The following is a 21,522-nucleotide window of genomic DNA, read 5'->3' as shown; positions in this document are numbered from 1 at the left end:
CCTTGACTCCAGGCCATGCTGGGCCTTGACTCCAGTCCAAGCTGGGCTTCAGCTTGAGGGATTTGAGGCCGGGGGATCGCTCTGGAAGCATCTTGAGGCCAGAAGTCCACACTGAGGCCACGCCAGACTGCTGAGAGACTGCCACAGGCTGCCAAGAGACCTCCACGCCAGACCAAACGTCTACCATGCTGGGGCCGTGCTAAGGCAGAGAGTCCAGGCCGTCACCGAGAAGATGGAAGAGAGCGGTGGGAAAATACCCAGAAGAGAAAAAGAGAACTAAGAGGAAAAGGAAGGGACAGAGAGGGCAAGCTCCAGTAGTGGAAAATAATTGTATAGGTTTATGTGTGAGATGCACAAATATTTTACCATGCAATATACGTTTCACGACAGTCTTTTCAGAAAAGTTCACATTTTGAAAGGCAATACCATGACAATGATAAGTTGTCGCAAACTTGTGTCCACATGCCGAACCCTGCAGTGCCATGCTGTGTGGGTTTTGGTAATGCACACCTAGCTGGTAGAATTCACTGTGGAATGTAGCACCTTGGCTGTAGGTTACAGGTCACTTCAGACTACAGCTCTCTCAGGAATGGCCCTGGCTCAGGATAACCCGTCTTACTAACTCTACAGCCATTTCCAGTCATAAACCTGCAGTCTCTCTCCGTAAATGATCAATATTTTAAAGCAAAACTAGAGACAGATTCTGAAGGTTGATAATTGCAAACATTGTTCATATTAATATTTCATGTTGTGTTGGTGTTAGTGGGATGTCCAGAGAATTTATTTCTTTTTTTTCCCTGATCTTTTTCTTAAATCCCCTCTTGCTGTGGAGAGAATGGGTTTGCTGCCTTTTCTTCGGATGTTAAAGAGAAAAGTGCAATTGCCGTTTTCTTTTATCCCCAGGAGGTAGAGTTGGAACGTCTCGAGAGAGAGTTTGCCATTCAGTCGCAGATCACTGAGGCAGCACGGCGGCTTGCCACTGACCCAAATGTCAGCAAAAAGATGAAGAAGCAAAGAAAAATGTCCTACTTAAACGCACTTAAAAAACTGCAGGACATTGAGAATGCCATCAATGAATACAGGGTCAGGTCTGGAAAGAAACCCACACAAAGGGCATCTTTAATCATAGAAGGTGAGTGCTGATGTTGTTACTGGAAGATTTAACTTCTGCATTGTTTAATGTCTTCATGCTTAATTTCCTTCAATGCAGTCATTAATCAGAACGGGAGAACAGCTGCATTAAAACAGAGCATGAAGGAATTCATAAATAGAGGCATTGAGTCCAAAAGAGGGGAGGTTATGCTGAGCTTTCAAAGAGTTCTGGTTAGGCCCTAGTGAGAGCATTGATCCCAGTCCTCGTCACCACCCTGCAAGATAGATGTGATGTATGTCCAACTGCAACAAGACCTGGACTATATCCAGGCTTGGGATAACAAACAGCAAGTAACTTTCATGGCACACAAGTGCCAGGCAATGATCATCTCAAACAAAAGACAATTTAACCACCACCCCTTGACATTCAATAGTGTTACCATCACTGAATCCCCCACTATCAACATCCTGCTACTGACTAGAAACTGAACTGGGCTCGCCACATACACACAGTGGCTACAAGAGCAGATCAGAGGCTAGGAATACTGCAGCAATTAACTCACCTCCTCACTCTCCAAAGCCTGTCCCCCATCTACATGGCACAAGTCAGGAGTGTGATGGAATACTACCCTGGATGAGTACAGTCCTAACAACATTCAAGAAGCATGACCCCATCCAGGATAAAGCAGCACGCTCGATTGGCACCACATCCACAAACATCCACTCCCTCCACCGCCAACGCTCAGTAGCAGCAGTGTGTATTATCTACAAGATGCACTGCAGAAATTCACCAAAGATCCTCAGGCAGCACCTTCCAAACCCATGATCACTTCCATCTGGAAGGACAAGGGCAGCAGAGACTTGGAAATATATCACCGTTCCTTCACTGTCGCTGGGTCAAAATTCTGGAATTCCCTCCCTAAGGGCATTGTAGGTCAACCTGCAACATCGGGATTGCAACATGGTTTAAGAAGACAGCTCACCACCACTTCTCAAGGAGCAACTAGGGACAGGTAATAAATGCTGGCCTAGCCGGAGACACCCACATCCCGTGAATGAATTTAAAAAGAAGGATGACCTGTACTGTTTGGAGATATGGTAAGGTGTGTTAGAGTGAAGAGGGGAATCTGGTTCCTGTCTCTTGGCAGCGCACCCACACCCATCTGGCATTCCTCAGTGACAGGGATAAAACCATGATCAGAAAGACACAGGTTTGAAGTTCAGCCACGACAAGTACTGTTCAAGCACTCAGCTCCACCTTGGTTCATCCATCCTGTACATTGTGCTACAATATAAAACGTTTACTTTGTGCTTTCCCCATAGAAGCAAACATTGGTTCTGAAGACAGCTCGTTGTCAGATGCCCTGGTTCTCGAGGACGGTAAGTAATCCCTTCAGTCAGCATCTGATGTTGAGATGGTGGGGCGGGGGTGCGCAGTCTTGACAGGTCTTTTCACTATCTTATGAGAAATTATTTCACAGGGAATAGCTTATAGAAGCACCGTTTACTCCTCTTACCCTCGTTGTTCCAACATTGTGTGACATTCAAAGGCCCCAAAGCAAACTCCAGGGATGAAGAGGTTCTGTCTTTGTCAATATGTGACCTGTTACATTAAACATACCAGTGAATTTCGAAAGCCCAGAAGATTGATGCTGTGATTTACTGAGCAGTCGAGTAGACTCAAGATTTATGGCTTACTCTCTCACTCTGATCTTAGGTCTTGTGTTTTATCATGTTTTGCAGAAGACTGTCATGTTACGAGTGTTTCGTCCCCGGTGCAGTCACCACATAAAGGCCTCCCTCCACGTCCACCGTCACATCAGAGACCTCCTCCCCCCCAGTCTCTGGATGGATTGAGGCAGCTGCACTACCATCGCAGCGACTACGACAAATCGCCCATCAAACCAAAAATGTGGAAAGAGTCATCTTTAGACGAACCCTACGAGAAGGTGAAGAAGCGCGGATCTCACAGTCACTCCAGGTGAGTCGATGGTTTCAGGGAGGTACAGTTCACTGCGGTTGGTAATGGCAGTAAAACAAAATAGTGTCATTTGACATTATCGCATGGAATGCAGCTCCAACATGGATCTTAATCCAGCAAAACAACAATAGACTGGATTGACTCTACGGCTTCCGAGAGAAAGCCACCATCTGCTCTTGTGTAGGTGATACCAAGTTTTCGTCAAGTTTCATTGGCTACTTCAACAGGAAGGCTCTTATGGTGCAGTGGTAATGTCCCTACCTCTGAGCCAGGAGGCCTGGCTTCAAGTCCTGCCTGCTCCACAGGTTGTGTAATGCCATCTCTCAACAAATGGGTCAGAAAATACAGCAGACTTTTTATTAACTGGCATCTATAGGTCCAGGAGTATATTGATTGATCAAATATTCTGGTTCAGCAAGAGGTGAATGTGTAAACACACACTAAGTAATAGAAACATACTGCAGGGGGGTATACACATCACCGTTATACTTTATTTACAGCATAAATCACTTAAATAATAACGCAATTTTGCCTTAAATCAGACTTACCAGCAGACAGCCTTCTCACTCACACCACCGACTAACTATTTGGACATTGTGGATTATTTGAGGTGTTTAATTTTTGCCGGTTTACAGAGAGTGCTGTTTCATAAAGAGCCAATTAAAACAAAGTGCACCTTAAACTCTTCAGTATTGTGTGAGGAGGTCCAGCTGGTCTCCCACCCATAACATGGCACTAAATCCTAGTCGTTTTAATTTGTGGCTGATGTCATCACTTACAGTAACTTTGTACGTGAAGCACTGTTTTGCATTTTGATCTGAAATTGAAGTTTCCTTGCCCCCTCTGATAGGGTGAGGAATTATTAAACATTTGTATCTTGATTGTTGGAAAGGATGTTTTATGTTATTGGAATTGGGGAGGTTTAGGGTGTGTGACTGCATGGTACAGACATGTAAATAGGAACTAAATACCAATAAAATTGCAGCTAAAGGAAATCAGTGAAAGTACAGTCACGTCTGTCTGGGGAATAATGTGTGAACATTGGGAGTGAATACCCAGGTAGTTCCCAGTGCTGAGAGGGGTTCTGTTCCTTACAGTATTCCACGGGAAGATAATAGCAGAGATGCATTGACTTATCAGTGACGGACTATCAACGTGAAGCAGTGTCTCAGTCCTGGGAGCACAGTCTATTTTTCCAACCTGGGTTTTAGCAATGGTTCCATTTGGTACTCTATTTTCATCTATCATTTTGTTCCCTGTTGCTAAATATTATAAAATCTTCAAGTTACATATTTTAAAGTCAAACACCCTGATGTATGAATCCCTAGAAAAGAATGGGGCATGTTCTATTTTTCCAGCCATCGTTTATCCCTCAGCAGCCAACTTCATGATATAAAAAGAAAAGTAGTTTTGTTATTTCGTTGCAGCAGCTTTTGGGATCTTGCTGTGCAAAAACTGGCTGCTGAATTTCCTTACATCCCAACAGTGATTGTGGTTCAAAGGTGTTCAGCTGTGAAACAGATTGAAAGCTCTGAGGTCATGACAGGAGCTTTAAAAATGCAAGTTTGTTTTTGAAAGTGTTAAGTTTTTGGTTGGAGCTGACATTCCCATAGTTATAAATTTCCATCCGCTCCGCAAACTCCCTCCAGTCCACCAAAAAGGTCTGTAATTTGTCTTAATTCAGGATCCGTTTTGTTTCTTGGGTATCATACCTTCCAAGACCCACCAGGGTTACCGGTTGATGGGTCAGGCAATGGATATGAGGTCGAACTTGCAAACTTTAAAATTCACTAAAGCTACTATCCAGGCACCAACCGCAATTTCTGCATCAGAACCAGAGTTGCCAGCATTTGTAATTCAAAGAGAACGTTATTTTTTAATGCTGGGCAATGACCACGTCCAACTACAGAGGATCTAACGATAGCCCCTTGACATTCAAAGGTGTTGCCATCGATCAGTCACCCACCATCAACATCCAGGGTTTGTCATTGAGCAGAACAGGGTGTTGAAGGGCTACATTGACCCCAACTGGTTGAAAAACCTGCATTTTGGCCCTAGCATTGTCCAAATATTAAAATATTTGAATTGTATGTAAAATATTCTCCAGACCTCACCTCACACACTTCCCATGCCTCAAACAAGCTACTTAATGTTCTCTATCCATTCCCGTGACATCTCTTTCCCCCGAACCACCCTACACCCCTCTACCTATCCTATTTAGTCCCTTATACCACCTTTTGTCCCTCTATCCATCCCCTATTAGCCTCTACATATCCCTAATTGCCCCCTTATACCGCCATGCCAACTTAGTCCAAACTCATGCCAATCCATAATTCATCACTTTTCCCTTTACTACGATGCCTATTCACCGAGCAAATACTGATGCTCACGTGAAAAAAAAAACTTAAAGTTCTACACTGCATTCTACATCTGCACACCATTGAGAAAAGCAATCTTATTCATGAGAAAACACATTTTGGCAGCTGTTGACAGATTTGATGCTCTTGACACATTGTGACTGTTCTCAACACCCTTCACAGTTCCAAGGGGTTTTGGTACCTCGTAGGTACATTTTTCTTCACTGTTAACAATCACAAAAAATTACCTTACCCACACCCCAAACAATCTAAGGGTACCTGACCCGTTTTAAAGGGGTGCTTTACCCTGGCTGTCAAAACAGATCTGCAAACTGCAGCCTGTCCTCAGCAGTTTAATATACAGACTCCAGATTCCTCACTGCGCGGGATATCCAAATCTCACTTCAAAGGGGGCACCTGTGGTCAGTCTCCCTCCGGGAAACCCTGCCTGACTGGACTACCATCTCCGCAAAAATGGAGCATGTCAATTCCAGGGATTGGAATTGCAATTCCAGACCAAATCTGCCATATCGGAGGGTCTCTGTTATGGTAAGAATTTGGTCCTTATTATCACATGCAATAAAAGAACAAGCCTCCAGGCTTGTGCAAACAGCCATCCATCACTCAAGATAGTAAGGGACAGTAGATGTGGCACATCAGCATTAACCCCATGCCAAAAACAAATTCAGAAAAGATGAGAACAGCTCAGGAGCCACAGTGCTAGCAATAATGATAATACAAACTGCAGTGTGGAAATTCTACAACAAAAAGATGCGAAAGTGTAAACATTACAATTTATCAAATATCTAGGTCATTTGGTCAATCAAACAAAACTCTAGTAATTGAGCTGCTGGACAAAGCATCAGAGTGTGTCTATCTCACAGTTTGTATCAACATGGTTTATCCCATTGATGATTCTAGCCTCCATTTGCCAGGCATAACTCTGTGTTTGCGAGTTAAATCTGCAATATTGTGCTGAGTTACAACTTTTGCAGTGACGTTACATGTTTGTGTTACTCTTTAGTGGACACACGCGGTTTCCCAGTGTAGGGAGCTGTGCAGAGGCAGGAGCTGGTGGATCCCTGCAGAGCAGTCCTGTAAGAAGTGCTTCTCACTGGAACTCCTCCCAGTCCAGCATGCCATCCACACCAGATCTCCAGATACAAAGTCCCCCATATGTCCATTCCACACGGTGAGTGACCTGAGAAACTGCTGATGTTGGAGTTCCGAGGAAGGAAAATGCAGAGACTGTGATTCTGAAACCTAAGCAGGGAACGTTGGAAGTACACACAATATCCTTCAGATCTGAAAGAGAAGCTTAGATCATTCTTTGGAATTTTAACAGTAAACTGATGCCTGTTATTTAATTCTCCCCCTTTCTCTCACTGTGACCTCCCTGTATTTGGCTTCCTATCATATTCTAATGAAGGTCAATGTAAATTCGAGGAATAGAAACTTTTCGATTAAGCACTTTACAGCTTTCCAGAATCAATGGTGAGTTCAACTGTTTTACAAGACGAGATTTCTTTCTGTTTTTTCAGACAGCGTTGGCAATGTTTCTGCTTTACTCATTTCCAGTTCCTTGAGGCTCCCGTTCTCCATTTACCATCTCCTTACTGCCTTGCACCGTCAGCCCTTCATGACATTTAATCTCTCCAGCCACCTCTTTATCACTGACCTTCGTTTCTGTTCTCCCTCCTCTGCCACCCCTCCCTCTCTCTTCTCTCTCCTCCTGCTGCCTAAGTGATTAAATTATAACACAATGATTTTGACATCCAAGAAAAGGCAACAGAAACAGGGGACGCTTTTACTGGAAAAGAAGTTTGTTGAGGTCAAGATTCTTGTAGCCAGGAGTGGCTTGTGCTTTAATAATCACAAGGCATCTAACATTTAAGCTTAGAAGAGGAAGGCACAGCGAAGAGCTGCTTATGCAGAGACAGTGGTGTAATGGTAAAGTCACTAGATTAGTAACTAGGAACTTCAGGCTAATGTCTGGGGTTGTGGTTCAAATCCCCCAAGGAAGGTGGTTGGATACAAATTCAATAAAATATGAAATTAAAAGCTGCTGTGATGACAGCTGTTGTCCATTGTTTGTTTAAAACCATGTCTTTTAGGGAAGGAAATCTCCATCCATTCCTGGTCTGGCTGATATGTGACTCCAGACCCACAGCAATGTGGTTGACTTTATCAGTCCTCTGGACAATTAGGGGATGGGTAATAAATGCTGAGCCAGTCAGTAATGGCTACATCCCTTGGACAAATAATAAAAAGTTGCTGGTATTGCCCACAAGATTGTAGATCTGAGGTTGTTAGTAAGTACGGGGAGCTAGATAGTGTTTGACAGAATGTACAAAGTGTGTGAGTGCTCCGCAGTATGTTTTAGACTGTGGGACCTTGTAACCATGTCTTTAGCAACCTCCTCGGTTGTGTACATCCCTAAGGGGCTGACTCCAAAAGTAACAATCTGCTGTTGACTTTTCCAGGTTGGTAGATATCAGCCCGACTCGTCTGCACAGTTTAGCACAGCACTTTAGACACAGGAGCGCCAGTCTGGAATCCCAGGGCAAGCTGGTCGTGTCAGAGAACGAAACGGGGAGTCCGGATTTCTATACCCCAAGGACTCGTAGCAGTAATGGCTCTGACCCTTTAGACGACTGCTCTTCGTGCACCAGCCACTCCAGCTCGGAACACTACTACCCAGCTCACATGCATGCCAACTACTCCACTCTGGCTGAGGACTCGCCCTCCAAGGCCAGAGAACGGCAGAGACACCGATCTGCTGGGAATCTCGGTTCCTCCAATTCAGGGAGCATGCCCAACCTGGCTGCTAAGAACGGCAGTGGAAACAGCAGCGGGTTTTACCTGCACAGCCAGAGCCAGCCTTCCTCGCAGTATCGGATTAAAGAGTACCCCCTGTATATTGAGGGCAGTCCGACACCAGTGGTGGTGCGCAGTTTGGAAAACGACCAAGAAGGACACTACAGTGTGAAAGCACAATTTAAAACGTCAAACTCCTACACAGCGGGCGGGATCTATAAGGATTCTTGGCATGGCGATGATATTGATTCAGTAAAGCTGACGCCATCACGCTCACAAGTTGTTAGGACTCCATCGCTTGTTAAAGATAACCCTGAGAGAAGCACAAACAGAACTGCGTTGTCTGATGAACTACGCTCGTGGTATGAAAGGTCTTCAGCCACATTGAAGGAACACAACAGACTCTCTCATACAAGCTCTGACTCATCAGACAGGAGTTCGCCATATAGCACAAGCCAGAGCACCTTCATGGCCCATAGCAGGATAACCCGAATGCCTCAGCCGTCCAAAGCAACATCAGCTGTTTCAGGTAATGCATCCGTGATCCATCCATAGTTTAAACAGATGCACAGAATGTTATGGCACAGAAGAGGCCATTTGGCCCATCATTTCTGCAGTAGCTCTGCAGCGAGTGTTATGGCGTGGTGTCATTTTGCTGCCTTTGCCCCATACCCTTGTACATTGCTTTTATTCAGATAATCATCCAATGGCCTCTTCAATGCCCCAATTGATCCCACCTCCACTACATTTCCAGGAAGTTCATTCCATACCCAAACCACTCAGTGTGTGCAAACGTTTTTCACCCATCACACTTGCAACATTGGTTAAATGTGTACCCTTTCGTTCTCAATCCCTTTTATGAGTGAGAACAATTTCTCCCTACTACTTTATCTAGATTTCTCATGATTTTGAAAACCTCTATCAGATCTCCTTTTAGCCTTCTTCTCTCCAGGGAGAACCAGTCCCAATCTCTTCAACCTATCCTCATGATCTCATCTCTGGAACCAAGTTTGTAAATCTCTCCTTCACCCTTTCCATTGTATTTACAGCAAAGAAACAGGCCATTTGGTCCATCTGCTCCATGCTGGTGTTTCTCTTCCACAAGAGCTTCCCCTACTCCCTCGTCAAATCACCCTTTCACCATATCCTTCTGTTCGATTCTCCCTCCTATCTTGATTTAGCTGCCCCTTGAATACATCCATGCCATCAGTCTCAGTTACTCTGTGTGATAATAAGTTCCATATCAAGCCACTTCCATTTTTATCATTTGAACTACTACCTTCCAATGCTTCTGTGCACAAATGACAGAATATGGAAATGTGAAGACAGAGCATGAAATATTGGTATTCTGCAATTTATTCCTTTTTTTTAGCAGATGGGTTATATGTGTGAAATTTAGCTGGTAGATGTTGTCATATGAACACAGCCTGGAGGAGTGTTAGGTATGGTTCAGTTTGCATCACTCTGCTGTTTGCTTCGTAGTGTTCAAGTCTCAATCCAGGGCCGCTGAGGGAGTGCTGTACTGTTAGCAATTACATCTTCCTTTTGAGGCATCACACAGAGTTCCCGTACGTGCTCTGAGATAGCTAGAAACGCCACCACCTGCAGGCTCCCCTCCAAGCCACATTATTCTGACTTGGAAATATATCCTTCACTATTCCTTCAGTGTCAAAATCCTCAAACTCTCTCCCTAACTGCACTGCTGGTGATTCTACAGCGCATGGGCTGCAGCGGTTCAAGAAGGCAGCTCAGTACCACCTTCTCAAGGACAACTAGGGATTAGGGATAAATATTGGCCGAAAGCCTGTGATGCTCATATTCTGTGAAGAATAATTTTAAAAGATTGCAGGTACTGTTTCGAAGGTGAGTAGGGGAGTTCTCCCTGGTTCATGGAAAATATTTATCCTTCGATCAACATCATACAATACAGGTTAGCTGGTCTTTATCACATTGTTCACTATGAGAGCTGACTGCACCTCCTGTGGTAAAGTAGTAACTAAACTTAAAACGTCCTTCATCGGCTGTAAAGACTTTGGGACATTCACAGGTCATGAAAGACCCTCTGTGAATGTAAGTCTTTCTTTCTGTTCATAGTGTTAATATCCCAGCAGAATAATGACAAAAAAAAATTGGATACAAATGAGCAAAGAGTTAATATGAAACTAATGTAAAAATAAAGTCACCATAGTCCTACCAGAACCATGGGGCTGCTCTGTCATTAGAGAGAGACGACTGGTGATGGTTTAGCTTGAGGGTCAGTGTGCCTCAGGTAAGGGAGAGGGTGAGAATGAGAGTGTGATGGGAATTGAACCTACATTGTTGGCGTCACTCTGCATCGCAGACCAAATACTTTTTGTTGTAACTTCCAGTCTGTTGTGTCCAAAGTGAAGGAACACAACACACTCATACAAGCTCTGACTCATCAGACAGGAGTTCGCCATATAGCACAAGCCAGAGCACCTTCATGGCCCATAGCAGGATGACCCGAATGCCTCAGCCATCCAAAGCAACATCAGCTGTTTCAGGTAAAGCACCTGAAACCTTGCTGCAGTGTCCCTCGTGTGATCATTTTCTGGTGGTTTATCATGTATTAAAGGCACCAGTGGCCAGACAATCGTTACAAATGCAAGAAGCATAACCGAGCATTAACTGCAAGGTGCAGTGTGAGGGAGTGAAACGTAGAACCAGGAGGATTTGACGGTTCAGGAGAAGAAATCCCTCAGTCCTGCCTCATTCGGGTTAGCTGCTCTTTTTGAGATCACCCTGTACAGAGAGGGGAGTTTACCTTTTTATTGAGCAGTTAATTATGTTAATCAGCCAGGACGAAGCAGCCACTTGATTGATGCCACATCCACAAACATTCAGTCCTTCCACAATCGTCACTCAGTAACTGCAGTGTGTACTACCTACATGATGCACTGCAGAAATTCACCAAAGATTCTCAGACATCACCTTCCAAACCCACGACCACTTTCACCTCGAAGGACAAGGGCGGCAGGTACATGGGAACACCACCCCCTGCAAGTTCCCCTCCAAACCACTCACCATCCTGACTTGGAAATATATCAGCGTTCCTTCACTGTCACTGGGTCAAAATCCTGGAACTCCCACCCTAAGGGCATTGTAGGTCACATGGATTGCAACAGTTCAAGAAGGCAGCTCACCACCACTTTCTCAAGAGCAAATAGGGACGGGCAATAAATGCTGGCCCCAGCCAGAGACACCCATATTCCATGAATGAGTTAGAAAAAACTCACCTCTATGAGTTGATCAGTCAGTGTCACTAACCCTTGCTCTCCTAAAACCAGAAGTGGTCAGTTGGTGAAGAATTTTGAGGATCAGCATTTGGAATTTTAACACATCTTTCGGGGTTAAAATTGGCCCTCTTAATTAGCCTTGAAAGAAACACCGACTTCACCAGTAAACCAGGAATGGTGACCGTACACCACAACAAGTTCTATCTAAAAACCGCAAAAGAAAATGCATACCACCAGGAAAGCCACTAACATATTATGAGGAATTCAGTTCTTGGACTATCAGGAGTTCGAGCTGAATGACTCTAGATTCAGGGACCTAGCCACTTGTATAAGAAACCTGGCCACAATACAGCTCTGTTTATTCCTTCACCAAAACGGAACTGCTTTAATTGCAAGATAAAGGACCGAGAGTTGTTTTCAAGTACTTGAGATGCTGATATCACACAGGAACCTGAATTCTGGATTTAAATAAACAGGAAGCAGTTTGCTTCTATTATACTCCGCCCTGTAAATAAGAACCATCAGACAGCTAGATTGCTGTCTCTTTTGTCAAGCTTCATAAAATCCTGTAATACATTTCGATAAACTCCCAGTCCGATTGTTACATTGGAATTCTGTCTTCATCTTGATTTCCATATCCCATTTTTCAAATCCGCCCAGTTGCTGTATCTATCCTCTAGCCCAATGTCTGGAGCATTTCTTGCATCAAAAGCCTTTCCACAATGGTTAGGTTTGCCTAAAGCCACAATCTCACCACAGGGTTCCCTCTAATTTACTACCATCACTACCATCCTCAAGGGAACGTTACTCATGCATTAATTTTGTTATTTGGTGCAAGAGCAAAAGAAAATTTGCATTCTTCTAGTGCCTTTCACAACCTCGGGGCATCCCAAAGCTCTTGGACAAGTGCAGTCATTGTTGTAATGCAGAGAAAACAAAACCAATTTGCACACAGCAAGCTCCCATAGTCAGTAGCATGATAATGACCAGATCAGCGTTTTTTATTCGTTCACAGGATATGGGGGTCATTGACCAGCCCAGCATTTATTGCCCATCCCTAGTTGCCCCTTGAGAACGTGGTGGTGAGCTGCCTCGTTGAACTGGAGAGACAATTCCAGCATTTTGACCCGGTGACAATGAAGGAACGACAATATATTCCCAAGTCATGATGGTGAGTGGTTTGGAGGGGAACTTGCAAGGGGTGCTGTTCCCATGTATCTGCTTCCCTTGTCCTTCTAGATGGAAGTGGTCGTGGGTTTGGAAGGTGCAGTTAAGGAGCCTTGGTGAGTTACTGCAATGCATCTCGTAGATAGTACACACTGCTGCCTCTGTGTAAAATGTGGGATATTGCTCAAAATGTTACAGAACTGTACAGAAAGTAAGCATAGCATTGTCAAGAAGTGAACACTGCAGACAAGACTGAGGGATGTCAATGATTTGGAAACAGTTCAGAGAATTACCAGACTATAACCTGAAATGAGCAGATGGCCTTATGAGGAAAGTCGAGACAGGCTGGGCCTGCATCCACTGGACTGTAGAAGAGTCCAAGGGGATATAAGATCCTGAGGGGATTTGACCGGGTGGATGTTGAAAGGATGTTTCCTCTTGTGGGAGAAGCTAGCACTAGAGATCATGGTTTAAAAACAAGGGAATGTCCATTTAAAACAGAGATGAGGAAACGTTTTCTCTCTCACAGGGAATTCCATTCCTCAAAAGGCAGTGGATGCAGAATCTTTAAATATTTTGAAGGCAGAAGTAGAGAGATTCTTGATGACCAAGGGGGTGGAAGATTATCAGGGATGTGCAGGAATGTAAAGTTAAGGTTATAAATTGGATTGCACGTGATCTTATTGAATGGGGGAGCAGGATTGAAGGACCGAATGGCCTACTCCAGTTCATTGTTTGTCTGTTAACTCATAGTATGGCTGAAAGGCAATGCTTTCACCACACTGAGTGGCATCTTGCAGCAGGGACAATGGGAACTAGCATGAACTTTTGAAGTGAAAACAGGTCATTGCAGTCCCTCTACCAACATACCTTATACTGCACCTTCCAAACGCACCACACAACCATCTAGAGGATAACGGCAGCAGATGCAAGGAAGGATTGTCATCTACGTGTTCCCCACCAAGCTACTCGTCACCCTAACATGGAAATATATCACCATTCCTTCAGCATCACTGGGTCAGAATCCTGGAACTCCCTCCCTAATGGCATTGTGGGTCAACCTACAGCAAGGATCTGAGCGGTTCAAGGCAGCTCATGCCCATTTCACCAGGGGAATTATGGATGGGCAATAAATGCTGGGCCACTGACCCCCACGTCCCGTGAATAAACAGAACAAAATGACCCTACCTCACCCTAAACGTTTGTCACTGAGAGAGGCATTTTGAGAGCCCCTGGTTTAGCAGCTCACCTTCTCAATGGGAAGCAATGGAAGCCAGAGGAGATAATGTAAAAGCAGACTGATTCGGCATACTGCTTCTGTCAAGGCAGACTTTTCCCAGGAGATGAGGGAGGTTCAGAAGGAAAGGAATAAATACATACATCGAGCTATTTGAAGGAGAGGAAATAAAACATAAAAAGCAGCCATTTGACAACTTGACAGTTCCTCAAGTACTTACAATAACCCTGAAAGACTAATGGTGATGATGCTCAGCATGAAGCAGAAATGAAAGCTCCATTTGAAGACTGAAACTTTTCTCAATTTCGTTTTTAAGAAAATATCATTTGATCCACTGCATTCATTTCCTCGCCAGCCATATCCTGCAGTCTCTCGTAGACTCTGTTCAACAGATTTAATTTCCTGAGGGAAGTGATATTCAATAGGCAACACTTCCTTAGAAGATAAAAATAGTTTAGTGACATTCCTTTCTAAACCCCCAAAGATAACACAACCAGGAGCAGAATCTCTGGTCGACAATGTAAATTAAATTGCTTGGACCAGCCTTATGACACTTTTGATTTAAGAATCTGTGAATTATTTGTTGTTAATGTACTTTCTTCCAAATATTCTCCGTAGTAAACTGCAGTGTGGGTTATAACATCGGCAGTTTATATCTATAAAGCACCTTCATGAACTAACCCACCCAGGGCACTTCATAGGAACATTATAAAATAAAATTTGATAAAGAGACAAATAAGGAGATATTGGGGAAGATGAACAAAAGGTTTGAATTAACTGAATTAGCTTTATTGTCACATGTACTCAAATGAGTACAGTGAAAAGTTTACAGTCCCTGCATTACAGTACAAATGTACCTAGGTACAGATACTTAAGTTTAAATTCATAGGACACAAAAAAATAGAAAAGTAAGGAAATAAATAGTCTGCCACTACAGGTCATAGGAATAAGAAAAATAAAAAAGTTAGAAGTTCAGAATATCAGTAAAAGATTTTTGGGAGTGTTCTGGGGAAGACACAGAAAGGTGTAGAGAGAGACTTTCATGAGATGTAGACAGTAAGGTATAGGAGCATATTTAGGCCATTCAGCCCATCGAATCTGCTCCACTTCCGGAATTTAGGCACAGCTATTCCACTGGCGGAGTAGCTGGCATTGCAGGGCTCTCAAAAGGCCGGAAGTAGATGACACAGATATCTCAAAGGGTGATAGACCTGTGGAAGATTACAGAGATAGACAGGGCAAGGCCACGGAAGAATTTGAAAACGTGGATGAGGAGTTTAGAATCAAGTCATCAGTTGACTGGGAGACGGTGTAGGTTGGCAAGCACAAGGATGATGGCAAACTGGACTTCCTACAGGTTAGAGCAGGCACCAGACTTTTGTATGACCTCAGAGCGCAGGAGATTATTCAGACAGAGTCATACAGCACTGAAAACATACCCTTCAGTCCAACTCATCTGCACCAACCAAACTTTCCAAACTAAACCAGTCCCACTTGCCTGCATTTGACCCATATCTCTCTAATCTTTTCCTATTCATGTACCTGTCCAAAAGTCTTTTAAAGTTTGGAACTGTACCTGCATCTACCACTTCGTCTGCAATTTCATTCCATACACAACCACCCTCTGTGTGAAAAAGTTGCCTCTCAAGTCTCTTTTATATCTTTCTCCTCTCACCTTAAAAGGATGTGCATTAGATTCATCAACTTTAGTGGTAACTAAAAGGCAGGAAGTGAAGTTTCAGCCGCAAGTGTAGGAGAATGATCTCTACATTTCTGTATCTACTATATTGAACATTTCCCAACTAGTAGCTCTGCAGGGATCAGAGTTAATCTAAATGATAACAAGTCTCTTGCTTTAGCAAACCTAAAATAAACTATGATTTCTAACCAATCTGTCAATCAATCAAGCAACCCCTTCTAAGCTGAAATCAAATGCTCCCTGGTTACTGTCATTACTTTATATTTCCTTGCTGGCTCTAGGGTATATTGGTCTGATAATTACACAGGGAATTCTCTCTAAATTCCACTGTAACCCCGAAGTAAATGGTCATGGAGCGAAAGGAAACAGTTTATGACTTACTACTTGCACTGATCACATATTGCCCTTGGCAACGACACAAGCTGCCAGGTAATGACCATCACCAACAAAAGATAATCTAAATCTGGGCAATGGCTTGTCAGATGAGGAGAGGTTGAGGACTCTGGGTCTGAACTCAAAGGATGAGGAGAATCTGATTGAAACTTACAGAATACCGAGAGGCATCAAAAGAATGGATATGGAGAAGATGTTTCCTCTGGTAAGAGAGATTAGGACCCGAGGGCCCTCTAGAACTGAGATGAGAATTTCTTCAGCCAGAGAATGGTGAATCTTTGGAACTGATTGCCGTGGAGGGCTGTGAGGCCAAGTCATTGAGTGTCTTGAAGACAGAAATGGTAAGGGGATCAAGGGTAAGAGAGAGAAGACAGAAGAATGTGTTGAGAAACATATCAGCCATAATTGAATGATGGAGCAGATTCAATGGGCCGAATGGTCTAATTCTGGTCTAATGGAACACCACCACAAGTAAGTTTTCCTCCAAGCCACTGACCATCCTCACCTGGGACTATATTGGCTGTTTATTCACTATCATTGGGTCCCAAATCTAGAGTACCCTTCCTGACTGTACTGTGGGTGTCCCTACATTTGATGGACTATAGCGATTCTGGAAGGTAGCTCATCATAAGCTTCTGCAGAGCAATTAGGGATGGGCAATAAACACTGGATTAGCCAGAGATACTCACATCCCATCAACGGACAAAATAAAACTCCATTTGACATTCAATGATGTTACCATCACTGAATCCTCCAGTATCAATAGCCTGTGGGTTACCATTGACCAGAAACTGAAGTGGACTAACCATATAAAGTGTGGCTGCAAGAGCAGGTCAGAGACTAGGATCATTGCAGCGAGTATCTCACCTCCTGACTCACAAAAGCCTGTCTACCATCTATGAGGCACAAGTCAGGAGTGTGATGGAATACTCCCCACTTGCCTGGATGAGTGCAGCTCCGACAATGCTTAAGAAGCTTGACATTATCCAGGACAAAGCAGCTGGCTTGATTGGCACCACAACTATAAGCATTCATTCTCTCCATCACTGACGCTCAGTAGCAGTAGTGTGTACTATCTAGAAGATACACTGCAGAAATTCACCCAGGCTCCTTAGACAGCACCTTCCAAACCCACAACCACTTCCATCTAGAAGGACAAGAACAGCAGGTACATGGGAACACCATCACCTGCATGTTCCCCTCCAAGCCACTCACCGTCCAGACTTGGAAATATATCACTGATCCTTTGTGTTACTGGGTCAAACTCCTGGAACTGCCTCCCTAAGGGGCATTGTGGGTCACCCTACAGCACATGGACTGTGGAGGTTCAAGAAGGCAGCTCCCCACCACCTTCTGAAGTGGCAACTCAGATTGGGCAATAAATGCTGGCATTGTCAGTTATCTCATTTAAAAAATTCTTTCCGTTCCTAAGCTTCAACCTGTCCTGGTTTATCTGCCACTGACCATGACATCCATGCCCTTATTACCCCTGATCTCAACCATTCCACTTCTTTCCTTGCTAACCTTCCACACTCTGTAAACCTGTATTCATCCAAAACTCTGTTGATTATAATCTAACTCGCACTAAGGCCTGCTCAGTCACTGCTCTGCTCACTGTCCTGTGGTGGTTCCTTGCCTGACATCCCATCATTTTTGAAATCCTTAGCCCCGTTTCCAAATCCTTGCCTGGTGTTACCCCTCTCTGTGCATTTCATCCAGACTCACATCTCTGGCCCCTTCTACCTCCTCAATATCCAGCAGTGGTAGCTGTGCCTTCAGCTGCCTGGGCCCTATGCCCTGGAAACCCCTCCCTAAACCTTTCTATCTCCTCACCACCCAATCCCTGCTTTCCTCCATTGAGATGCCCCTAAAAGCCCATCTCTTCAAACTGCATTTATATCTCCTGATGTGAGTTGCCGTCAAAAACGTTTATTTTGAAAACAGTTCTTTGAGCTCCTTTGGTTATTGTATTGTGTAAAAGGTGCCCGTAGATGGAAGTTGTCGGCGACATGCATTCAATCTTTATTTAATAAAAGCATCTGGATCAGAGCTACATAAACTGTAAGCTGTAGCAGCTGGTCATCGTACATTTTGTTCAGAAAAAGGAACCCTCATACTTCTCCAAAAATGAGAAAGAGTTTGTTAAAGCTATCTGAATTTCAGTGCCAATGTTATACTAGGTTTGTAATCCAACCAGGCCACACTTGCTAAATTCTAAACATGTCCAACGTTAGATGTGATTCTGTGATTGGACAACATATGCTAAATAAATTAGTGGACTAGCGAATGCATAAACAATCGATTTAAGATTGTCATTGAGGCTTACAGTGTGGTACTTTGCGCATACTGTAAACTAGATCTGTGAATTTACAGAGCCTTGTTTGCAGGCAGAAAGAACACGTACACACATTGTACCCGTTTCAACTTAACAAGATAAGCATTAGCCATTCTCTGGTTCATTGGCCTGAGGAATCGAAGTTACCTACCCAGTTTAAATTGAAACATTGGCAGTTAACAGTCAGTCATCATGAAACTGGTGCATTCCCCAGTGCGTGTTCCAATCAGAATCCACTTACCAACCAGTCAGCATGCTCTTCTCATACAGGGATAGAAATGTTGTTTCCATTAAATTGATATTTCGTGCACATGGTGACATTGTCCTGATGGTGCAATATAAAATAGTTTGATAAAATGTGACTTTTCACAGCAACGCAGAACATCTGACCTACTAAATGACTGGAGCATTTGGACATCTTGAAATTAATTTCTTAATGTCACAGATCCTGATGGCCAAACTTGCCTGTTGAGTATACAGGTGTGAAATGTCACTGCCCATAAAGTTTTGATATTCGTTACAGTCAAAGCACTGTAACGTGAAATCTGGATTGGTTGAGGTCCAGGGCCAGGTTGGGTAGTTAGCCCTTACTTGCAAAATGCAAATTCACTGTAATTATAATATGCAATTTCAAAATTAACTTTTAAACAGAGGACATGTTCTGACTTACCATAGACACTTGACTAATGATCAATCTGGTGTAAAAGTCAATGCCAACTTTTATGCAGAATTTCCAAATTCTCCGTACTTACCACCTGCTTGATGCTGAAGTCAAGGTTGTCCTGGTGCATGCTGATTTGAATGAATTATGGAATGGCACAGTTGTTGGACGCATTTGTTCAGCACCTAGAATCTCACATGTACCTTCAGCCCTGTGTGTGCTACCTTTGGTGGGGTGGTGGGGGTGCACGGTCAGTGGAAACAGATGCCACCCCAGCAACTATCCGATAGTGAGGGATGGTGATCTCAACCCCTCTAAAATGTCACTTGTATAATAATTGCCCCCCTAAATGACTGGAGAATTAGCTTTAGAAATCCGATCTTTACGCAAACATATACAGTCTATAAACTGGTATAATTCAAATGGCTGTCTGTTAGCTCAGAACTTGAGAATTGCTGAGAAAAATCACATTTTACCAAACTTTTCATCTCGCAGCCAATTTGCAAGAAACCCAACATTTATGTTGTTGGAGAGGAGACTGTTGTTTGGTTAGCAACACCTCTACCAATAGGATCCACTTGCCAACCAATAAACATGAAGTACAGTTTGGGTAGTTCAAGTCTGTAACTGCAAACTACAAATTTCATTGTGTGAAATGATTGTGAGGAAGCAGTGGTGTGTTGGTAATATCACCGAGCCAGTATCCAAACCTCAGGCTAATGATCTCTTGACGTGGGTTTGAATCCAATGACGGATGGATGAATTCAACAAAAAGTTGGTCTAATGTAACCATTGTCATTAAAAATCCATCTGTTTCACTCACATGGAAGGCCTTCCTTACCTGATCTGGCCTACATGTAACTCCAGACCCACAGCAATGTGATTGACTCTTAACTGCTCTCAGAAACGACCAATCGGCTCAAATACACACGGCAGCCTTTACAGTGATGCCCATGTCCATAATTACAAAAGAATCCTTTCAGATAGAGGAACACATGATGGTTGTTGAAATGTCCAATTGTCCATCGATGTACCAGAATGCCACAAGCCCTGCCTTCAGTGTCATCCATCTGCACCAGACTGCCCCCTTACAGCAATACCCTGGAGGGAGCTGTCATCAGGAGGCAGCTCTCTTAGATCTGAAGCAACCTCTCAACTCCTGCTCATTGCCATTTCTCCCTGCTGTAACATGGAGCAAGTTGGCTGTAAGCACTTTCTGTATTAAAGCAAGCATTTGAATCATGTTTCACAGGTAGCATCATAACAGCTCATGTAATTGATCCACTGGTTTCTCCCTGTTAGAGTGCAAACAGCTATTTTAATATTCCTTCAACAACTGAGTGCTGTTACAGAAAGTGGTGGCCTAGTGGTATTACCACTGGACTGTTAATCCACAGACCAAGGTAATGTGCTGGGGATAGGGGTTCGAATCTCACCATGGGAGATGGTGGAATTTGAGTTCAATAAATATCTGGAATTAAGAGTCTAAAGATGACCATGAATCTAGTGTCGATTGTCAGGAAAAACCTATCTGGTTCACTAATGCCCTTTAGGGAAGGAAACTGCCATCCTTACCTGGTCTGGCCTGCATGTGACTCCAGACCCACAGCAATGTGGTTGACACTTACCTGCCCTCTGGGCAATTAGGGATGGGTAATAAATGCTGCCTAGCCAGTGACACCCTCATCCCGTGAATGAATAAAAAGAAAATCCTGAGATCCAGAGTTAGCACCGCTATTACAGTAAACGGCAGGACCTTTAGGAGCATTGATACACAGAGGGATCTTGGGGTGCAAGTCCATAGCTCCCTGAAAGTGGCAGCACAAGTGGATAAGGTGAAGAAGGTGTAGGGCATGGTTACCTTCATCAGTCAGGGCATTGAGTATAAAAATTGAAAGAACTATGGATGCTGGAAATCTGAAACAAAAACAGAAATTCCTCAGAAGTCCAGGTCTGAGGAAGGGTCACTGGATCCAAAACGTTAACTCTGATTTCTCTCCACAGATGCTGCCAGACGTGCTGAGTTTTTCCAGCAATTTCTGTTTTTGCATTGAGTATAAATGTTAACAAGTCACGTGGCAGCTGTATAAAACCTGGGCCACGTTTAGAGTATTGTGTGTAGTTCTAGTCTCCACGCTATCGGGAGGATGTAGAGGCTCAGGAGAGGATATAAAAGGGGTTTCTCAGGAGGTTGTAGGAACTGCAGATGCTGGAGAATCTGAGATAACAAGGTGTAGAGCTGGATGAACACAGCAGGCCAAGCAGCATCAGAGGAGCAGGAAAGCTGACGTTTCGGTCCTAGACCCTTCTTCAGAAATGGGGAAGGGGAACGGGGTTCTGAAATAAATAGGGAGAGAGGGGAAGGCGGATAGAAGATGGCTAGAGGAGAAGATAGGTGGAGAGGAGACAGACAGGTCAAAGAGGCGGGGATGGAGCCAGTAAAGGTGAGTGTAGGTGGGGAGTTAGGGAGGAGATAGGTCAGTCCAGGGAGGACGGACAGGTCAAGGGGGCGGGATGAGATTAGTA

General features: G+C 43.8%; 1 protein-coding gene across 1 annotated transcript in view; it reads left to right on the top strand.

Annotated features, from left to right (window-relative positions):
* The window catches only part of frmd4a (FERM domain containing 4A), a 341,550-nt gene that overhangs the window by 303,195 nt on the left and 16,833 nt on the right, over positions 1-21,522 (top strand). The window contains exons 13-17 of the mRNA XM_048610012.1: positions 904-1,132; positions 2,416-2,472; positions 2,836-3,073; positions 6,455-6,622; positions 7,914-8,776. Coding sequence (XP_048465969.1) covers positions 904-1,132; positions 2,416-2,472; positions 2,836-3,073; positions 6,455-6,622; positions 7,914-8,776 — 1,555 coding nt within the window. The remainder of the gene's footprint in view (positions 1-903; positions 1,133-2,415; positions 2,473-2,835; positions 3,074-6,454; positions 6,623-7,913; positions 8,777-21,522) is intronic.

This window comes from Rhincodon typus, chromosome 22, assembly GCF_021869965.1.
Source record: "Rhincodon typus isolate 14 chromosome 22, sRhiTyp1.1, whole genome shotgun sequence".
NCBI lineage: Eukaryota > Metazoa > Chordata > Chondrichthyes > Orectolobiformes > Rhincodontidae > Rhincodon > Rhincodon typus.
The sequence above is the reverse complement of the archived record's forward strand: the minus strand, read 5'-3'. Positions and strand labels throughout refer to the sequence as shown.